Genomic DNA, 23,109 nt, shown 5'->3' with positions numbered 1-23,109 from the left:
AAAGGCTGGAGTGAGTGGGAAAAGGAAGTACGAGTAGATGGGCAAGATGAAGGTTTGGAATAATATACGCTTAACACTGTTAGAGTTCTTAATTACAAGCAAAACCTTTCGATTCAGAACGGAAATTTTACCAGGGCGATACTGAAAGTATTTATCACTCTAACCCCACTTCATTTTTTAAATAAAAAAATAAAATTATTTTTGTTAAAAACAGTCGTTATGCATTCATATTTAATAGTGATAAGAACCGTTTATAAAAATGAATTTTAAGACTAAATTAAAAAAAAAAAAATACATAACAATATAATATTATCAGTTCTGATCACGGGTTGATAAGGAATCTGCATAAACCGGGTGCAGAAAGAATGCGGGCAATGGAAGTTCACAAAATCTCTTCCGTTGCGCACCGATCCGTGTACGGTCGCTCAGTATCACGCTTTCTTACTGCATCCAGTTAATGAACTTTTCAATTTCAAAATTCGAACTAATAGGTATGAAATCATATCAGATAAGTGATAAAGTAGGTACCCACAAAATGATTTTATTTTAAATGTTTGAGATGTGTATTTATTTTGTTTACATTTTTGACAGATCTCGATTTGTATAATCATTTTTAAAGTTTTATTCATTTGAATGGTAAATTTATGATCGTCTCTAAATATTTTCTTGATAGGCAGATAATGGCGAGGCAAATATTTTATAAAAACTGTCAGCTTAACAAATCCTACAATTAAAATAAACCGTAATTTTTCACGATAAATTTTAAATAATAAAAATACCATTAAAATGTTATTGTTCATTATCAACAAACATATTAAAAGTAGTTATTAATTATTGTAGGAATAATATTTGTGTAGATTATTGAAAATATAGCTTTGCATTTTCTTATTCTGTCCACAGATGTCGTTGGTTTTGCATATTAACAGTTTCCTTACAATAAGTCAATGAAATTGGTATTATAAAATTTATAGTAAATTCTGAAATTCATCTTCAGTTTTCGGTCACCGGCATGGTCAACGATAATTGCTTGCCGAAGAAAGCCATACTGTTCAAATATACCCGAATTGTAATTCTCGGTATGTTTTCGACATTTCACAATAGTACTAACTACACCGTATTGAAGCATTGAATAGAGTCAAAGTTCAAAAACTATCGCGACGATTTCATTATCAATTTTGTTTATTGAAGTTTTATTGCATATTTTGACGCTTGTGGTGTTTTACCGGAGTTAAAAACAGTTTGTAATACCGGTTTTCCTCATTTGTCTTATTGGTCTTTGCGGTTCTGAGATCTTTGTGGTTATATTTATCAGTGGTATTTTGATGTTCTAGTCAGTAGCCCATTCAACCGTTTTACAGCACTGTGTGGTGGTTTTCTAGTGTCCGTGTGGTGTTTTTTTTTAACTTCTGTGTTATATTAGTGTTATTTGGTTGAGTGACATAATAAACCTTCGCAATGATAACGAATGAGAGTGCGTGCTTGAAGGCTGTTTTGCTTCTGACACTTTGCGGTTTGACATTCAGTCGTAAGTAGATTAATGTATTTATACATATTACCATCGTCTTCCGTTGAGTCCTTTTTATTACGTCTATCAAAATTTACTGTCAAAACAAATCAAATTGGTCGAAATATTTACATATTTCGATGAATAAATAAAAAAAAAAAGATATAGCTTACAATTTGTTTCTGGAATTTTTATCTAATTTCTTGTTGTTCTTTTGTTGTGTAGGCACATAATTTAAGTATTCCTATGCTTTATTCTTGTTTTTTTAGGTTTCCTGTACATACATAACGTAGGTATAGTTACGTGAGTTTATTAAATTCAGTACCTTTAAGCAGTTATTTTTTTCTCTAGAAAACAAGTAAAAAAGGCACGTAGTCTTAAATCGTTTTTAAGGCGATGCAATGCAAAATGCAAAATCATATTATGTTTTTGGTTTAATTTGGAAATCTTTTAGTGTATCTTTTAAATAACACTACGATCAGTTAATTTAAAATACAATTATTATTTACGCCAGTGAGATGGTTAAAGATTCATTTAAGTGCCATCAATCAAATATTCAAAATTTCATAATTTCATAATATGTTAAGACAGTTATGTAAATCAAGTCCGAAGTTGAAAGTTAAATTTAGTGAATTTCGTTATCTACGGATATACTGTATTTATTTAATGTTACATAATTACAAAGAAGTATCGTTAAACTACAAGACAACAGTTTTTCAGCGTGATTTTAATAATAAACTAAATTTTTTTTTTTAATTTTAGGATCTGTACATAATTAAAGTTTTAAATCACCGACAACAAACATTTATCTTAAAAAATGAAAATTCAGCATGCCTATATTTGTGCTCACTAAACTTGAAAAGTATACAACCGATTACGCTGAAAGTTTGTTCTTATTAGTGCCAGGGGTGTTTAGAGACTTTGAATGGTAGAACCTTAAGTTTTGGAGGCGGGTTTGTGTACCGCCACCCAAGAACCATTTATTGGATAACCTGTGGGTTATCTCTGCCATAGGTCGCCATGAGTGGTTCGCTACGTTGGTGATTATGGAGGGGTGCCCGTGTTGTATGTAGGATGCGTCTTCCCACCAGCTGTGTGGTGTGCCAGATCGGGAGAGGCTGGTTTGGGGAGACCCTTTGACATCTCCAACTGGTCTTTGAACCAGTGGCCTTGCGCTGAAGTGAAAGGAATATATTCACATGTCCGTCACTCCTGGACACATTGACCTTTTACCTTCCCAGATCTTCCTCTACTTCCTTGCCTTAAAAAATACGCTCCACACAGCGTTCCAAAAGATGTCATAGATCCTGAGGGGAATTATTTTCCTCATGGCTTCCAGTGTAGGGATAATGCATAAAAAGACAGGGACGCGCTATGAGTATTTAACACACTATCTCTGCACAGAAATGAGATATGGAGTCGAATTAAAGGCGATGTAGTTTTTTAACACTAACATTGTTGTAAACAGTAGTAAATGGTGAACGAAGTCGTAGACGTCCGAGAAAGACATTAGCAATAGCATTATCAAAATTGGTTGAATTGAGTTAGGTAAAATGTCATAAATTTTAGGGACATTATACATCCATCGCTTGCAGTTGGTCTTGTGTAATGAATATGTATCACTATTTTGTTATATTGTTCGGGTTGAGATGTGTGCTGACTCACAATTTTAAGGACATTACACATCCATCGCTTGCAGTTAGTCTTATGTTATAAGTATGTACCAACGTTTTGTTATATTATTTAGGTTGAGATGTCTGTTGACTCACAATTTTAAGGACATTATACATACATCGCTCGCAGTTAGTCTTGTGTTATGAGTGTGTACCATTATTTTGTTATATTATTCAGTATTATGAGTGGATACCACTATGTTCTTATATTATTCAGTATTATGAGTGGGTACCACTATGTTGTTATATTATTCAGTATTATGAGTGGGTACCACTATGTTGTTATATTATTCAGTATTATTCTTGTGTTATGAAGTTATGAGTATGTACCACTATTTTTTTATATTATTCGGGTTGCGATGTGTGCTGACTTACAATTTTAAGCCACAATACAACACGAATATATTTGCAGAAATGTGTTACAATGATTTAGGTACATCATGCCTTTATTTAAATTCAGGTATGTTCAAAAGTAATTTAACTATGGAATATTGTAAATCATAAGTTGTAAATGTCATCATCTTTTTAAAATGTTTCGTAAACCTGGCTCCAAATTTTTTTTTAACTCTTTGGCTGCCGGAAAAAGTTTAAAAACTGAAGTTTTTTGGGTATGTGATGTAGATTTTCCATATTCCCGCTTATACCACTAGTTTCCGGGCACCTTGTATTTATATTTAATAATTGATTTTTTGACGGGTAGATTACAATTTTTTTAAATCTGACATTTTACAGTCAAATAATAACTGTTTCGCATTCATAGTTAGTTTCGGTGAAGGAACTCAATTTTAATTTCATAAAATGTTGTTTACATCTGTAACATTTTCGAAGTAAATGACATCATGGTTTTTAATGATACATTCTCAAATAAGTTTCCCCATTTGCAAGTTAGAGTCAATGATGACCTGTTCTATTGTTTATAAAATTCCCCTGTCAAATATTGACAATTCGTCATCGTTTGCGAAAGAACTGGGTATTATTTAACCATTTTACGTAGGTCTACCTACGGACGTGTTGGGTAAATTCTTAGAATCCATATATTAGAAAATCAAATTCCAGGTATCTCAGCGGGTTAAACGATATATTAGTATGATAATTAGACATTGTCATAACTATTGCTCTAATACTCTAATAGGCAAGTATCACAGAATAGTGACTCAATGATATTTTTGTTTTCATCCTTAAATCAACTAAATAAATTATTACTCATAGGTCATTTTACTGAACTATACCTATATAGATGCAATCTTGACTTGTTGGCATACTAAGATAGATAAAATGACACAATATATTTGACGTTATTGTAGGTGAAAAATTTTTGTAGGTTTACTTAAAGATTTCATAAATCAGTTTTACATTTGAAAAAATGATATGGTAAGTAAAAATGCGGCATAGTAAAAAAAACATAAATGTTTAACATAGTCGCAAAAATAAAAAAAAACATTTTCGTTTACTAGTTTAAAGAAGTATACGAGATGTTTGAACTTAAGTTAGTATAAATGTGTATTTTTAGACAACCAACATTTTATTCAAATTTTTGTAACTGTCTCTCTCTTTATATCTACAAAAGCGCCAACATATACAACACCGTGAATTCGCCAGAGCAGATAAGTACTAATTGTAAGTAGGTATGTATTTATATATATATTAATCTCTTTCTAAAGAAATCCCAATGTGTTAAAAAAACTCATTTTAGGACAATACATAAGTGGAAGGTAAAATGTAAATGAAATTATATATTTCGCATAGAATACAGTTCAAGAATTAAAAAAGGTAGGTTAAGAAGAAAAACCAAAAATGAGAAAAAATATAGGACGGTCGTGGTTGTGGTAGTGAGTTAAGCCTCTAAATTAGTAATCCGTAGGTCGCAGGTTCAAATCCCGGCGTGCGCAAAAAAATAATCTGATTAAGTTGTGTTATTTCTCAATTTATGCACTTAAGGCGATGCACTACGACGTGTAATATTTTAAATTGAGCCGCTATCAATAACAACCCTTACGTAGATGGCGATAAGGTTTAAATTCCCGCTTAACACCATCCGCCTGTTTTGATTTATGCAAGAAAAAGACATGGCCAAAAAGTGCCTTTTATTTTATTTTGTGGATGTTCAGGCATAAATAATTTTTTTTTCGATCATTTTATAAATAACTTAAATTGCCATTATACAATAAAATTATAACCGAAAATGGGTTCGTAAGTAGGAGATTTTGAACTTTAAGCAGTTTTCATAGGCCTTATACATTATTTTTTCTGGACTTATAAAAAGACTTCTTAATATAAAAAAATTATCGATTATTTCAAAGGCCAAGATGTATTCTACTCGAAGTATTTAATTAAAGCATCTGAAACATTTCTAGGTTACCAAATTTTCAAACCAAAAACACATGATTTTGCATTACTACGTATGGCATCGCCTTAAAATAATAAATAGAATATTTGCCGCATGTTTCAGAGCGGAAGATACTCTCAGTAGCGCCCTGGTGTAAGACCACCATTCAGAATTGAAACATTACTTGAAATGTCCTCTTCCCATCTCCTTTCCCTCCTCACTAACTTCAGCCTCACGACATACCCCACTTGGGGATGACATAGACTCATGGAACAGATGGGACTCTTGAGCGGTATTCACATTAAAAAAATTACAGAACACGTAATAAAAATAAAATATGTATGATGACAAATACAGGAAAAGAAAATGGGAGAAAAAAAGAAACAAGACAATACAAAACACCATAAGATATTTAAGTATTTTCGCTTATAAATGGACTTGAAAAATATTATTTTAAAGCATATTTTTGCTATGAAATTTTTTATTATGCTGGCTGTTTTTATCCATGCATCTAAAAGAGTTATAGAGTGTGTAGGCAATACACTTCAGAGATTTTTTCCCATATTGGTAGTGTGTTATTATAATATTATACATTAACCGAGTGTAGCAATAACCTCTTTTAATTCTAACGCTTTGCGTTTCTATCCGTTAATTTGTTTGTGTGTTTCGTGTCCGGTTAATTCTTTTAAGATTGGTAGAATCTTTTACTTGCATGAGCGGTACGAGTTGTCAAAACGGAATAATCGACATTACTTGAGGTCTACTAAACTTTTCACAGAATTATTAGTAATACCTTTTACGAGTAGGTACTACTTTTTACATTTTGACATAACGATATACACTTATTGCTTGCTTCGCATTTATTTGTCAAATAACTCCTATATTTTTGGTAATTAATGGATTAAATATTCGATTGACATTGTGAATGATTACTTGTAGAAACCAAGGATGAGAAGTATAATTAACTCCTTTATTTGTGATAATTAATGTATTCAATAATCGATTGACATTGTGAATGTTTAATTGTATACACCAAGGATAAGAAGTATACATAACTCCTTTATTTGTGATAATGAATGTATCCTATATTCGATTAACATTTGATTATTATGCTATCGTCAGGACGTTTTCAGCCCTCTGATTGGTCAAATTCAAATCGTATGTTTCGGGTAAATTCCGCATTGCCTTCGCACAAAATATTAAATCATGGGTCTGCAGGCAAAAACATACAAAGTGACAAAGTATATTAAAGTTAGTATTTCCATTCAAAATTGGGAATTTATTGTTTTTTTTCAATATTTAAGGAATTATCCCAATAAAATAATTCGTAATATATTAACAAATGTATTTACTTTGAAAATCTTTTGGCAAGTGCATAATATTTTTTCATCCAAATATGTAGATTTTTTATGACTTATCCCAATAAAATAATTCTTAATATATTTAAAACAATTTTTAATTACTTTGGCAATCTTTTGGTAAGAGTATATTATTATTTCAGCAAAGTTATATATAATATGATGATATTTTTTTATATTTTCGAATTACATTTTGCAATTTAATTTCGATTTAAAAAATAAATCATTTCGGTGGCATGGGAAGGGAAAATTTTTTCTCATTGTCCGCGCTCTGACTACTACAGAATGTCTTACTATTATATATCAACCCGTTGACCTAATATCTACCTATTAAATGTAAATGTTGTTTGCATCACTTAAATTGGGCGAAGCCCAACATAGTGCTGCCCGCGGAGCGGGTTTTCAACTGTTAGTTGTGAATGATTAGTAGTATAAACTAAAGATGAGAATTAGCTAAGCAAAATACCATGTGATGAAGTTGTGCGCTTAGAAAAAAAATGCGTTTTAGGGTACGTTTACATTTGCGAACCGAGACGCGAACCGTAACACGAATTACGGGAAAGGAACGAATCAACAGCAATCGGCGTTTTGCGCTATTTGCGGTTGCTTCGTTACTTTCCAACAAGTTGGGGTTCAGTTCGGTAGTTCGGCTCGCTGATGTATACGTAGCATAAATTGTTTCATTACATTCAGTTCACCTGGTATCTTTTTACTTTTATTTTTACTACATTATTACTACGCCTATGTATCATTTTAGTGTATTTTAACTGCTACTAACCTGATATATAATAACACTTTATATCATGCAAAGAACATTCAAACACCTCAGCACAGGTTCTCGTGGTGGAGTGTTCACAAAATGTATTTATTTTAGTTTCTACTACTGTGGAACATTTTGTGTATTACTTGCACCTAAAATCTATTCACAAGCAAAATGTGTACGAGCATAGAAATCAATGAATTAATATATTCTCCAGTGATTTATTAATTTGGAACAATACATTATTGTTTGCACAGTGCGCTAATAGGTACTAATTATCTTTATAATCATCTTCTGCAACATTTTATCGACTTTTATATCCGTTAATGGATCTATTCTGCTGTGAATGCCTTAAACCTGTTTGAATTATGCAGGCCAAGGTTAGGTAGACCCCAATTAGACGAATGCAGTATGCAAGTTTTTACAGACGCAAAAAAGCATTTGTTCCTAAATACTAAACACGTTATTGTGATGCATTACCACGAAACACAACTTAAAAAATATGTGAATTGATACAACACAAGAGTCTCAACTGCTTCCAACTGGGCTAAAAGATGTGGGGAATGAAATAACATAGGGATATTAAAGTATCTCTTCAGATTTGGTAATCGAACATGACTAAAGCTATTTAAAACCACGTTTTGGTTCTGAGTGGAAGTCTTTCAAGTGGGCAATACTGCGAAAATCTAACAGAATAAATTTAAGAAAATAAGGCTAATGCAAATTCTCTCCAGAAGGCATCAACATTGACAGAAAAGGGTATTCCTCGTAGTATTTTTTTGTTCAAATAATCAATCTGTTATCGCGATGCTAAATATAAATTTTAAATTAGTATGATACTAGCGCAGACCCGTCATAAATCACGACTTCTTTTAGTTTTAATTTTGGAAAAGTTGTTTTTTTTTAAATATTATTTTTATCGCTTGTCCGAATTCATAAAAATCGTTTCCAATTTTAGAAAAAATCAAATAAAATTTGAGTTCATTGTATGTGATGAATATTTCACTTAACGCACCCACACTTGAAATTAGTATTTTTGATACTTGCGCAGACCCCTGCAATTAGAGTGTTGGTACCTACCCTGATGCATGACAGTGAGACATGGAACTGACAAAGAAAGGATTCAAGTAGAGTGAATGCTGTAGAAATGAGATTCCTCACGCGTACCTATGTGTGAAAATTATGTACGATCGTGTTAGAAGTGTGGAGATTTGCAAATAATGCAAGGCTGATGTAAGTTCTAATGCTAATATAATTAAAAGCGAAGCTTAGCCGGTTTGAGCATGTAGAGTGAATTAACGTAAGTAGAAAATAAATGGCAGAAGAAGTCGAGGATCCCTGAGTACTTGAGTAGGGTTATGTCAAGATTCAAAATAACATAACAGTTTGTATGAATATGAATGAAGAAAGGAGTGTGTGCTAGGACAGAGTTATTTAGATCAGCAACATCAGCAGCTGTAGGCAACTGATGGACCCTAAGCGTGTAATGGACCTGTTTGGGGTAAAGGAACGTAAAGATTTTTTTTTTATATAAATTAAAATACGTTCAGAGAATAGGGAGGAACGAACAGACTATGGACATCTTTGGGACATACTAGAAGCTTTATTATAGAAACCTACGTCGGTAATAGGTGTTAACCACGTAATAATTGAAAAGAGGCGTGATGGAGCTCAACGAATCAGATCATTCCCAAAATCAATTAAATAATTTTTCGCCAATCACGGAGACTAAGGGCGGTCTAAAGACGCGAAACACTCTAGGTTGATTTACTGTTGAGCTAACCTTGGGATCCGGTCTCACGATGCGTGTAAAGGCACTTGGAATTCGACGATAAATTTGCATTCTAAGGCAGAAACGTAGCGATACCCAACCATCGATAACGAAAAAAGGGGGTGACGGTTTGGTGGGAGAAGAGGGGGTTTTTAGAATGTTTTGGTCCAGAAGACATACTACGAGTTGATCCTCGTAGAGAGACTTGTTTACGATCGCTGAACTTCTGAGTGCTCTTTCAAGTGGCCACAGTGAACACAAATTTTAACTTAAGATAGGACGTTTGGCCGAAATTGCCTAATTATATTAACACGGAGGAGATGCAAGTTGGATAATTAAGAAAAGACATAAAAGTTAATGGGTCACGAAGTCTTTGATTAACGATCAAAATTTTACGACCTTTTTTGCGCGTAAACAAAGTTACGAGGATAATATATTGAAATTCCTGGATGAAGCGAGAAAAGAGTATATGGGTTGAGCTAAAACTAGACGCAAAAAAACTGTAAAAACAGGGATGTACTGGGCGTAGATCACCGAAAAGAAAGGACCAGGAATCGAAAAGAAACCCGAAAGGTAGTTTAGCTCATGATGGAAGAGGTGTCACCGACTCGGGTAGTGGACAGCGATGGGTTACGAAAAATTACCAGAAGATATGCGGCGGATATCACGAAAAGAGTCAAAACAGGTAGGCGAAATTACAAAAAACGTGTCGAATCAAATTTTGGAACGAATGCCTACGTATGTCATCACCGAGAGGAAGGTATATGTGTCCTGGGATCACCCACGGATCGTGTAGACACCAATCAAATGCTAGAAGGCAGCACACAAGGAAGGATACTGGATTGCGCAAGCGCTGGACATAATAGGTGAAAAGCTTCCGTTAGTTGGGATAATTTATCGATTATATTATCGATATCAATAGCGAATTTCTCGGAAAGATTTCGAAAACAACGATATAGAAATGAGCTACACCTAGTCTATAGGCCGGAAATCAACCAATATTACGGACACAACACGCGTACGAGAAAAAATAATCAAATAATTTTGCGCAATAATCTACATCGCCGAAAATCATTTACGGGAGGGCGCCCGGAAGTCAGGTCACCGAGTACACGCCTGTACCCGTCTCGGCAGGGGGGTAGGTGTCTACCTCAACTCGGCAGGCGGGGGCCAAAAATCCTGAAACGGGGTTATGCAATTCTAAACTGAACGGGAAGTGAAACCTTGGATTCATAAAGGCGAAAGTCGCACAAATTTTAAGTCGATTTATTCGAAAAAACATGATTAAATAGCGTTGTTCGGAGGAAATCGGCGGTTTTTCGTTCTAACTTGGTTGGAGTCGGTCTTCGAGATCTTTGGCGTCGCGACAGTTTTGGCGTGTTATTTTTAAACGAAACTGAAAGAGTTTTAAATGTAGTGAAGTTGTGAGTTTAGAAAATCAAGGTATTTTCATGAAGCTAGAGTGCTTTTAATATTAATTGAAATAATTGAAGTGTTTTAAAATTTAATTAGATTCAACCAAAAAAAAGGGGTAGACTCATAATTAGACAATACTAAATTCACGGGTTGGAGTCTCTTGGTTTGGACTAATATAGAACGATGAAACTCAACTGCAGTAATGTTTAATAATAACGCGTGTGCCATTAGAGGAGAAAAAAATAGAGAACCATAATAACTATCAAATGACCTGGCGAAAACGGCTAAGACAAAGTTCTAAATTTATTGTGAAATTGAAGAGACAGCGTACATTAATCAAAAAATAATAATAAAAATCGTGTAGAAACGCGGCGAATGAATTTACTCGGAGAGAAGAATTTAATAAGAGCTAAATACATCATTCGTAAATCACATGTGGACCTTCTGGTCAAAATTAATAATAATTAATTTCCAATATATAAAACGTAGAGTAAATTGCTCATTTGAATTGGGGGTATAGACAGTGTTTTCCTTGCGAACACGGGAAGGATTTTAACGGTCTACACGATATAAGAATTGAGTGAAAAAATCGAAGTGAACGTGGCAGATAATATATGAAAGGTTCTAGGGAGGGGAAGGGGGTTTTGGGTAGATCTCGGCAAATACTTACTTAGATATTCTAAAATAATCGATAGGGAGAGATATCTAGACTAGGTACAGTGGAGGCCAACAAATACCTATGCATGTCAACTATCAACTTACGGTTAGGGAGGAAGAGATATTCTATTGAAAGAAATGATCCGTTTAAACAGTCCGAAATCTAGTATTCGGTAAATTGTGTGCTATCTACGGGGCGGCGTATGAAAATAGAAATTTTAGCTAGAAAAATTAGATACAATATGGTTATAGTTCCTACTGGCGAGTAGACGGGTGACATAGAGAATCGATTTCGAATTTAATACGAACCTTAAACGGTTTAGGGGCTTCTACTCATACCTACAGCCCCTGGACGTGGATTAATGTACATGTCGTCGATATCCCGACTGGACTGGTAATATAACGATTTTGGGTGAGTGATCTTGCATGAATATATATTTCCAGAACGTTGAAATTGCGACGAAGATGGGGCTGCAACTGATAAAATAGTATCACATTTAGAACTGTTTGCTTGCTTCTAACAGCTGTGTTTAGCACGAGGCCAATGACCTACTTATTTGTAAGCAGTTAGTGGCGACACACGACCCAAAAGGAAGAAAAGGGACCCCATAAATCACTCGACGTCCGTGCCTGACGACAAAAGTCGTACATTCTACCGAGTTGGCAGCCGCGCAGAGGCACCTCAAATCAACATGGAAGCGACTAGCTGCAACCAACTCATGCTCAAAACAAATAAAAAAATCAAATTAATAATATTTGCATAACCTTATATGTTCACTAACAAATTCCTAAATACCTTTGGCCTCGGCTTAGAACTCATCGTTGGAGTATGTTGTTCGTAAGCTGTCTTGAGAAAGCACACAACTTCCTCAGCTCAGAAGTTTTTCTACTTTCCTCATCACGCGATTTCGGGGCGTCAACGTTGTATGGAGAATCACGAAGAGTTCGGAAGGTCATCCCCTTTCGCGGGGCCGGGTCGGATGAGAGGACACGAGAGGCAGTATGAAAATTAATGTCAAGTTGGAATGTTTGGGCCTTGGTTCGCTGCGAAGGCGTTTAATTGAACGGGCTCCAAGTCTTTCAAAATCGCGTGGAGGGGACGTCGGCGTGATGAACGAGGGTTCAAAATCGGAGGACGAACACATACTAAAGCGGGGTTTACCCGGAGGTTGATGCAACTCGACTGGAAAACCCTCGAGATCCTTTGCAGCAACCTTCGTGAGGTGGATAGTAGGCCTGGCGGCTAGTGGACGTTGAAAGCCTCACCAGAACAAACCTATTTGAAACATGCACGCGTTTAGCATCATGACAAGGGACGCAATGAAAAATTCCCCTTTTACAGTCAGTAAAGTAGTCCGTTGGAGGAAGCGGGGCGGGGTGATTTGGGATATCCCAACAGGTGCATTATCTCTCCCTCTGACGTGAGCGGTCCGGAGGTGTCAAGGCGACTATAAGAAGAAGTTAGACCAGACCTCGGGGAAAGCCAGACACGTATTGGTTCTTGGGGTTTTGCATTTGGAAGAATAGCGACCATTTCATTTGGGGCAGTGAGGTGCCGACCCAGTTTGCAAAAAAAAACCTTTTTTCTCGTCATTTAATCCGTTCCCATCTCCTTTTCTCTCGTTTCCACTTCCATCCGCAACACCCAAAGTTTACTAACCACAGCTAAATCCATTTATCTAGTTTCAGTACATCGTTACAGAGGTCGACGAGAGAGTCCCAGTACTTATGCGGAAACAACACACTATTCAACGAAAGGTTTAATAGCCCGTACACAAGAGGGGGGGGGGGGTACGGTCCTATGTCACAATCTAGAGTTTATAAACACGGGGACATTAGGTAAGGGCGGGGATACAAGGAAATTGTAAAGATATGATATAAGCTGTTAGGTCGATTAGTAATAGGGTCCAGTATTCGAAAGTTAGGTGAGACACGTACTCGTTCCTTGTAGAACTCGCTGAGGGTCGATGGACGTTTTCCCCACGCTTTGGCTAAAAAGAACCGGGAGTTACCACAGAAAGGAGACATTAAATACCTACCACCCCATAGCGGGGGGGGGCTTCGAATTAACAAATCACACAACGTGAAGTTAAGGGATTTATTGTAGATCAACCCCAAAGCGTAGGCCTTATTTTACTGTGTGCGATACCACAGGGGCGGGGAATATTCAGAGTTAGCTAGGCCCAGCACGATATCGTTTTGCAAAGGCGAAACTGAACGCTGGAGAGAAGGAGGTATAAAAACCTCATTCAAGCGAGTTAGGACAATTAGGAGGTCGAGTCAACACATTTGGTGCCTTGAGAACCAGGAGCCGAGAGTTTTACAAGTTGGGGTGGCTTCATTGACCTTATAAGCGATAGAGGTACGAGTATGGTGTCTCAAGAAAAAAAAACATGTCAGGAGCGAATAGAAAAAAAATAGGTCGAAACGAATGTGGGTCAGTTGTAAAATAGTCTAGACAGGTGAACAAAAATTAAGCTGGACGCACTGTTAGACTCTAGTGTCATTTATGATTTAATTACTTACGATGGAGACGGCAAGGCACCGGACAATAGTGGGAAAAAAAGGTTACCTACTCTAACGGATCTACAGCCGGTGGTAGATTTATCGCTCTGAACGCGGCAGGGATGTCAGTCGGCTGTTTGTTGGGACTCGTGTGGCGCCGTTTTGGGTAAAGTCGCCTCAGGCGCGCCGTACAAATGAATAAAGAGAATTAATACACAATACGGTAGTTAGTAATGAATAATATAAATTGAGTACTTTCACGAGACTAATAATAAAAGGGAAAGGTTACACAGTTAAATGGAAAAAAAAAAACGTAAGCTGATGTTAATCAATATTTCATGAGAAAAAAAAAGAGAAAATAAATAAATAGACAAGTTAATTACGGAATCTTTATTTGAGTGGAGATTTGTATTAGTTGATATTGCGAAATGTACGCCAACCTTCGATAAGGAAAAAATATACAAATCAGTTAAATGATCATAATTTGAGAAGGGCTCGCATTTAGATGGTGAAACGTAAAGCATCTGACTAGTATTTTATAGACCGCTTGAAAAAAAAAAATAATATGAAATGAATATTATTCAAACATTTTAAATGCCTTACGAAAGTGGGTAAAAACCGTACTAATATCGGTTTGTCGTTTCGAAGAGACCTATCGATGGTCACTTGAAAATTATTGCAAGCTAAAAGGAACTAATAGACCTTTTCATGATTTACAACGGTCGGGTCATAAATCTTAGAAAGAAAAAAATATCCACCGAGCATTTGCGAGACGATTTGTAGTACATAAAAACGGTTTGTTATCTTTGGATAGCGTGATATTAAGGGGAAACCTAACCGGTGAACATTTTGAAGGAAACAGCTTCGAAAATACAAGCTTTCATACAAAAGGGATCCGTCTATCCTCTTAATATAGAGTTAAACTTCGCAATGGGTGGTGATAACAGATAACAGATATTGTATGAGCTTTTGTACGACGTAGTTTGGAAACGTTATGCGTGCAGACATCGGTAGTCTCGGAATGTGTATATTACAAAATGGTCGGTAGACAACGGTTTTTCGATACCTAGCAAGCAATATAAAGAGGGAGAAAGTGTGAGATGGTAATAATAATAAGGTAAACCGAAGACTAGTGAGATTTGACTTGGTTACGAATCGGGACAGCCGGGATAGTGAGAGAGGGGAGATAATAATTATTTTGTTATGTTTTCGTAAAGGTTTAAATTAAACGTAGTGAGTACAAGCAGGGATACAATACGTTTGCGTACCACGACGAGTTCATTGAACCTACAGTGAACATTACCGGTGATTACTATCAAATACTTAAGTTCGTTACGTAACGGATGTTTTTCGGTGAAATAAATGCAGTGTTCTTGTGAAGTGAATAGTTACAACCATTGGATATAATCTAACTTAATATTTGAATAAAGTGAAAACAGTGATATTGTGAGAAAAACTACAGCGTGAAATAGTGACTAAATTCTGTGAATAAGAATAAATAAATCCGTTTCAATTAGTTCAACAAGTAAACAAAACACGTTCGGTACAATACGAATATTAAAACAAAAGATAGGTAGTCTCGCAAAGCTACTACTTGGATGACTTAGTCATATATTTGTGCGGAAATTTCGATGAACATCTAGGACACGTAAGTGCAGTTTTAGGGAGGTTGCGTGTTCAATTCAATAAACCAGATATAATCCAATTCAAGTTTTATCAAGGCTTATTGATAACCGGCCACACATACGGATTATTATTTATTAAAGAAAACGAAAAAATTATAGTCACGCGAGAATTCAAAAAAAAAACAGGAAAAAAAAAACCACATGCAAAATAGCTACGCGTTTTAAATAGATTCATGTTGCGTGCATACCATCATGGAAAAAAAAACATACAACCGAGACTTCAGTCAGGTACCCATAGAACTTTGCTTCGACCCTTTGGGGGTGCAACAAAAACTTAGCCATAAATGTGTAGTTAAGAGGAAACACGTCTACTGACGAAGCGCCTAGAATATAAAGCAAAGTTACGAGTTTTGTGACAAATGAAACCGTGTTTCGTCTTAATGAAATCACGAGTGGTAGGAGGCGGCAGATTTATGAATGGCATTGTGCCTTACGTTTTGTTTAAAGGCATTTGAGTTAAGACACGTACAGGGGCGAACTTCGTGGGAAGCAGATAAGCCAAAAATTAACGGAAGATTGGAAAGAAAAAAAAAGGAAAAGACCCATTCTAGAATTTATTTTGCATTTAGGGAAAATAGGAACATCTCCTCTTAGGGAGGTAAGGGGTACGCAACCTTTGGAGTACGAAAAAAAAAATTTGAAAAGGAAGGAAAATGAGTAATCTAAAACTATTGTTAGTAATGATTTCACCAACTAAACACCAAAACGTGTTTATCCGCTGTAATCCTTACTAAAGGGAGGCTGTAATGGACCTGTTTGGGGTAAAGGAACGTAAAGATTTTTTTTTTATATAAATTAAAATACGTTCAGAGAATAGGGAGGAACGAACAGACTATGGACATCTTTGGGACATACTAGAAGCTTTATTATAGAAACCTACGTCGGTAATAGGTGTTAACCACGTAATAATTGAAAAGAGGCGTGATGGAGCTCAACGAATCAGATCATTCCCAAAATCAATTAAATAATTTTTCGCCAATCACGGAGACTAAGGGCGGTCTAAAGACGCGAAACACTCTAGGTTGATTTACTGTTGAGCTAACCTTGGGATCCGGTCTCACGATGCGTGTAAAGGCACTTGGAATTCGACGATAAATTTGCATTCTAAGGCAGAAACGTAGCGATACCCAACCATCGATAACGAAAAAAGGGGGTGACGGTTTGGTGGGAGAAGAGGGGGTTTTTAGAATGTTTTGGTCCAGAAGACATACTACGAGTTGATCCTCGTAGAGAGACTTGTTTACGATCGCTGAACTTCTGAGTGCTCTTTCAAGTGGCCACAGTGAACACAAATTTTAACTTAAGATAGGACGTTTGGCCGAAATTGCCTAATTATATTAACACGGAGGAGATGCAAGTTGGATAATTAAGAAAAGACATAAAAGTTAATGGGTCACGAAGTCTTTGATTAACGATCAAAATTTTACGACCTTTTTTGCGCGTAAACAAAGTTACGAGGATAATATATTGAAATTCCTGGATGAAGCGAGAAAAGAGTATATGGGTTGAGCTAAAACTAGACGCAAAAAAACTGTAAAAACAGGGATGTACTGGGCGTAGATCACCGAAAAGAAAGGACCAGGAATCGAAAAGAAACCCGAAAGGTAGTTTAGCTCATGATGGAAGAGGTGTCACCGACTCGGGTAGTGGACAGCGATGGGTTACGAAAAATTACCAGAAGATATGCGGCGGATATCACGAAAAGAGTCAAAACAGGTAGGCGAAATTACAAAAAACGTGTCGAATCAAATTTTGGAACGAATGCCTACGTATGTCATCACCGAGAGGAAGGTATATGTGTCCTGGGATCACCCACGGATCGTGTAGACACCAATCAAATGCTAGAAGGCAGCACACAAGGAAGGATACTGGATTGCGCAAGCGCTGGACATAATAGGTGAAAAGCTTCCGTTAGTTGGGATAATTTATCGATTATATTATCGATATCAATAGCGAATTTCTCGGAAAGATTTCGAAAACAACGATATAGAAATGAGCTACACCTAGTCTATAGGCCGGAAATCAACCAATATTACGGACACAACACGCGTACGAGAAAAAATAATCAAATAATTTTGCGCAATAATCTACATCGCCGAAAATCATTTACGGGAGGGCGCCCGGAAGTCAGGTCACCGAGTACACGCCTGTACCCGTCTCGGCAGGGGGGTAGGTGTCTACCTCAACTCGGCAGGCGGGGGCCAAAAATCCTGAAACGGGGTTATGCAATTCTAAACTGAACGGGAAGTGAAACCTTGGATTCATAAAGGCGAAAGTCGCACAAATTTTAAGTCGATTTATTCGAAAAAACATGATTAAATAGCGTTGTTCGGAGGAAATCGGCGGTTTTTCGTTCTAACTTGGTTGGAGTCGGTCTTCGAGATCTTTGGCGTCGCGACAGTTTTGGCGTGTTATTTTTAAACGAAACTGAAAGAGTTTTAAATGTAGTGAAGTTGTGAGTTTAGAAAATCAAGGTATTTTCATGAAGCTAGAGTGCTTTTAATATTAATTGAAATAATTGAAGTGTTTTAAAATTTAATTAGATTCAACCAAAAAAAAGGGGTAGACTCATAATTAGACAATACTAAATTCACGGGTTGGAGTCTCTTGGTTTGGACTAATATAGAACGATGAAACTCAACTGCAGTAATGTTTAATAATAACGCGTGTGCCATTAGAGGAGAAAAAAATAGAGAACCATAATAACTATCAAATGACCTGGCGAAAACGGCTAAGACAAAGTTCTAAATTTATTGTGAAATTGAAGAGACAGCGTACATTAATCAAAAAATAATAATAAAAATCGTGTAGAAACGCGGCGAATGAATTTACTCGGAGAGAAGAATTTAATAAGAGCTAAATACATCATTCGTAAATCACATGTGGACCTTCTGGTCAAAATTAATAATAATTAATTTCCAATATATAAAACGTAGAGTAAATTGCTCATTTGAATTGGGGGTATAGACAGTGTTTTCCTTGCGAACACGGGAAGGATTTTAACGGTCTACACGATATAAGAATTGAGTGAAAAAATCGAAGTGAACGTGGCAGATAATATATGAAAGGTTCTAGGGAGGGGAAGGGGGTTTTGGGTAGATCTCGGCAAATACTTACTTAGATATTCTAAAATAATCGATAGGGAGAGATATCTAGACTAGGTACAGTGGAGGCCAACAAATACCTATGCATGTCAACTATCAACTTACGGTTAGGGAGGAAGAGATATTCTATTGAAAGAAATGATCCGTTTAAACAGTCCGAAATCTAGTATTCGGTAAATTGTGTGCTATCTACGGGGCGGCGTATGAAAATAGAAATTTTAGCTAGAAAAATTAGATACAATATGGTTATAGTTCCTACTGGCGAGTAGACGGGTGACATAGAGAATCGATTTCGAATTTAATACGAACCTTAAACGGTTTAGGGGCTTCTACTCATACCTACAGCCCCTGGACGTGGATTAATGTACATGTCGTCGATATCCCGACTGGACTGGTAATATAACGATTTTGGGTGAGTGATCTTGCATGAATATATATTTCCAGAACGTTGAAATTGCGACGAAGATGGGGCTGCAACTGATAAAATAGTATCACATTTAGAACTGTTTGCTTGCTTCTAACAGCTGTGTTTAGCACGAGGCCAATGACCTACTTATTTGTAAGCAGTTAGTGGCGACACACGACCCAAAAGGAAGAAAAGGGACCCCATAAATCACTCGACGTCCGTGCCTGACGACAAAAGTCGTACATTCTACCGAGTTGGCAGCCGCGCAGAGGCACCTCAAATCAACATGGAAGCGACTAGCTGCAACCAACTCATGCTCAAAACAAATAAAAAAATCAAATTAATAATATTTGCATAACCTTATATGTTCACTAACAAATTCCTAAATACCTTTGGCCTCGGCTTAGAACTCATCGTTGGAGTATGTTGTTCGTAAGCTGTCTTGAGAAAGCACACAACTTCCTCAGCTCAGAAGTTTTTCTACTTTCCTCATCACGCGATTTCGGGGCGTCAACGTTGTATGGAGAATCACGAAGAGTTCGGAAGGTCATCCCCTTTCGCGGGGCCGGGTCGGATGAGAGGACACGAGAGGCAGTATGAAAATTAATGTCAAGTTGGAATGTTTGGGCCTTGGTTCGCTGCGAAGGCGTTTAATTGAACGGGCTCCAAGTCTTTCAAAATCGCGTGGAGGGGACGTCGGCGTGATGAACGAGGGTTCAAAATCGGAGGACGAACACATACTAAAGCGGGGTTTACCCGGAGGTTGATGCAACTCGACTGGAAAACCCTCGAGATCCTTTGCAGCAACCTTCGTGAGGTGGATAGTAGGCCTGGCGGCTAGTGGACGTTGAAAGCCTCACCAGAACAAACCTATTTGAAACATGCACGCGTTTAGCATCATGACAAGGGACGCAATGAAAAATTCCCCTTTTACAGTCAGTAAAGTAGTCCGTTGGAGGAAGCGGGGCGGGGTGATTTGGGATATCCCAACAGGTGCATTATCTCTCCCTCTGACGTGAGCGGTCCGGAGGTGTCAAGGCGACTATAAGAAGAAGTTAGACCAGACCTCGGGGAAAGCCAGACACGTATTGGTTCTTGGGGTTTTGCATTTGGAAGAATAGCGACCATTTCATTTGGGGCAGTGAGGTGCCGACCCAGTTTGCAAAAAAAAACCTTTTTTCTCGTCATTTAATCCGTTCCCATCTCCTTTTCTCTCGTTTCCACTTCCATCCGCAACACCCAAAGTTTACTAACCACAGCTAAATCCATTTATCTAGTTTCAGTACATCGTTACAGAGGTCGACGAGAGAGTCCCAGTACTTATGCGGAAACAACACACTATTCAACGAAAGGTTTAATAGCCCGTACACAAGAGGGGGGGGGGGGGTACGGTCCTATGTCACAATCTAGAGTTTATAAACACGGGGACATTAGGTAAGGGCGGGGATACAAGGAAATTGTAAAGATATGATATAAGCTGTTAGGTCGATTAGTAATAGGGTCCAGTATTCGAAAGTTAGGTGAGACACGTACTCGTTCCTTGTAGAACTCGCTGAGGGTCGATGGACGTTTTCCCCACGCTTTGGCTAAAAAGAACCGGGAGTTACCACAGAAAGGAGACATTAAATACCTACCACCCCATAGCGGGGGGGGGCTTCGAATTAACAAATCACACAACGTGAAGTTAAGGGATTTATTGTAGATCAACCCCAAAGCGTAGGCCTTATTTTACTGTGTGCGATACCACAGGGGCGGGGAATATTCAGAGTTAGCTAGGCCCAGCACGATATCGTTTTGCAAAGGCGAAACTGAACGCTGGAGAGAAGGAGGTATAAAAACCTCATTCAAGCGAGTTAGGACAATTAGGAGGTCGAGTCAACACAAGCGCAAGCCAAATACTAAGTTTGGTGATCGCGCTTTCGGAGTATCTGGGCCGAAGGCTTTGAATAAACTACCTACGTTACTAAGATCCATAACAAGTCCAACAGAATTCAGGTCTAAACTAAAAACATACCAGGACAACATATAGAGGAAAAAAGAAAAGAAAGAAAAAAAATGAAGACAATGTTAGTAGTTCTTATTCGAAGTATGATACAGTTAAAAGTGACCGAGGGGAATAGGGTCCCATTAGCTCAGTTGGTACTGTCACGGAAAGACAAGGGTCCTGGGTTCGAGTCCCAGATGTGACCGTTTCCTTTTCTTATTTTTCTGTTTCAGATTTTCGTTTAGAAATCACTAATATTGTCTTCAATATTTAAAAACATACCTTTTTAAGCTGTCATACCCTTAAATTAAATATACCATTCCTGAGAGAAAGTCCAGTTATATCCAATTTTCCAATTATGTCCTAAATCCTGTATCTAAATTTCGCTAATAAATAATTAGTCAATGTTAATTAAGTATTAATCTCAAGTGACCTACCAGCTAAGTATTGTACTGTATATTATCTCCATATATAGTTAGTAATAAGTAATAACATAGATCATAGTAGAAATGTATTATATATTTGTACAGCGCTCTTGTGGTGATTTTGCACAAAAACGGCGCTGGTTTTAAAAAAAGTGTTGGTTTACTAGTTCATCAGTTTCAAGAAACGTTGAAGTAGTTCGACAAGTCATCTTAGAACCCTTCGGGTCAGTGAACGGATCGGAAATTTATTATGAAAATTCAAGTTTTCGTCGATTTTCTTTTTTCTTAATTTTGCGCTCGTTGTATGTAAAACGAACTTGTTCTTTGTATGACGATGCATCGTTATTTAATCAATATGCTTACTAATAATATACCTGTGTACTTGTGACGAATCAAATTTAGTTAACGACTGAATAGGTATAATATATATTCGGATAATTATTTCGAGCTAGTTTTATAAGGATTATTAAAGGATCTAAAAGATTTGTCAAATACTACATAATATATTATTTTGTAGGTGGGCAAATAATATATCTGAAAGCTATGTATATTCTTACAGCACTAAAGTCATGGAATTTTGTATTATATTGCGCAGATACTGAAGATCAATAAAAGTAATCGTAATATATAATCAAATCATTTTGAAAATTAATAATGGGTAAAATCTTGCAATGATACGTACATAAACATAACCAAAATATAATAAGTAAAATTAAATATTATACACGTTCTTCAAGAATTATCCAAAAATACATACACTCTCATATAAATGTGTGTTTTCATATTTCAATATATGTCTGAAAAAACAAAATAATAACTTTCTACCTCAACACATAAAAACCTGTCACCCTTACTCACAAACGCGTTAACACCTCAGCACAGCTTCTCCTAGTGAGGTGTTCACGTAACATACAATATCACCCACACACAGTTTTACCTATATCAACCTATGTTCTTTATTTTTTATACCTTTTTTGTACTTTTTTCTCTGTACTACAATATAAACCACTGTAATCATTTGTAAAATGTGTATTCAAGAATAGACATAAATAAATTTAAAAAAACCCGCAGTGAAGGAGGAATGAATTCCAACGTCAGTCACTCCTTTACACACAGACCCCAGATTCCACCTGCCACTTATACCCTTTTCCTTCCCAGGTTTTCTTCTCCTCCCTTTTCTTAAAAAAACCTCCACACAGCGAATGCCTTGAGGTAAATTATTTTCCTGTGTGGAGCCAATGTAACAAAATAAAGATAATTGCAAAAAAATACGCGTTAAGAAAATTAAAATAGTGTTCGTAGCTCTTGTCAAAGTATGATATATGATGGAATTAGCTAACTAATATTCTTTTGAACAAAAATATTTAAATATTTTAGATTGTATTTCTCACTAAAACAATAAGGGAGATACAACGATTTCTGTGAGATCATATGAGTTGTTGCCAAAAGTGAACAAATTAGCCCGAAAAAAATCAATCTGTGAATGCATTTTATTTATCAATTGAACTGAACAGTGTCGAAAACAGTGATATGTT

The 23,109-nt window shown here is 36.5% G+C and overlaps 1 protein-coding gene across 1 annotated transcript in view; it reads left to right on the top strand.

Moving 5' to 3' along the window:
• Positions 1–1,004: 1,004 nt before the first annotated feature.
• The window catches only part of LOC149416955 (CLIP domain-containing serine protease HP8-like), a 59,627-nt gene continuing 37,522 nt past the window's right edge, over positions 1,005–23,109 (top strand). The window contains exon 1 of the mRNA XM_089641081.1: positions 1,005–1,525. Coding sequence (XP_089497207.1) covers positions 1,456–1,525 — 70 coding nt within the window. The 5' untranslated portion in view covers positions 1,005–1,455. The remainder of the gene's footprint in view (positions 1,526–23,109) is intronic.

Source organism: Hesperophylax consimilis, chromosome 16 (assembly GCF_061612785.1).
Source record: "Hesperophylax consimilis isolate HC1 chromosome 16, BYU_Hcon_1.0, whole genome shotgun sequence".
Classification (NCBI taxonomy): Eukaryota; Metazoa; Arthropoda; class Insecta; order Trichoptera; family Limnephilidae; genus Hesperophylax; species Hesperophylax consimilis.
Note: the sequence above shows the minus strand (reverse complement) of the source record. Positions and strands in the feature narration are given on the sequence as shown.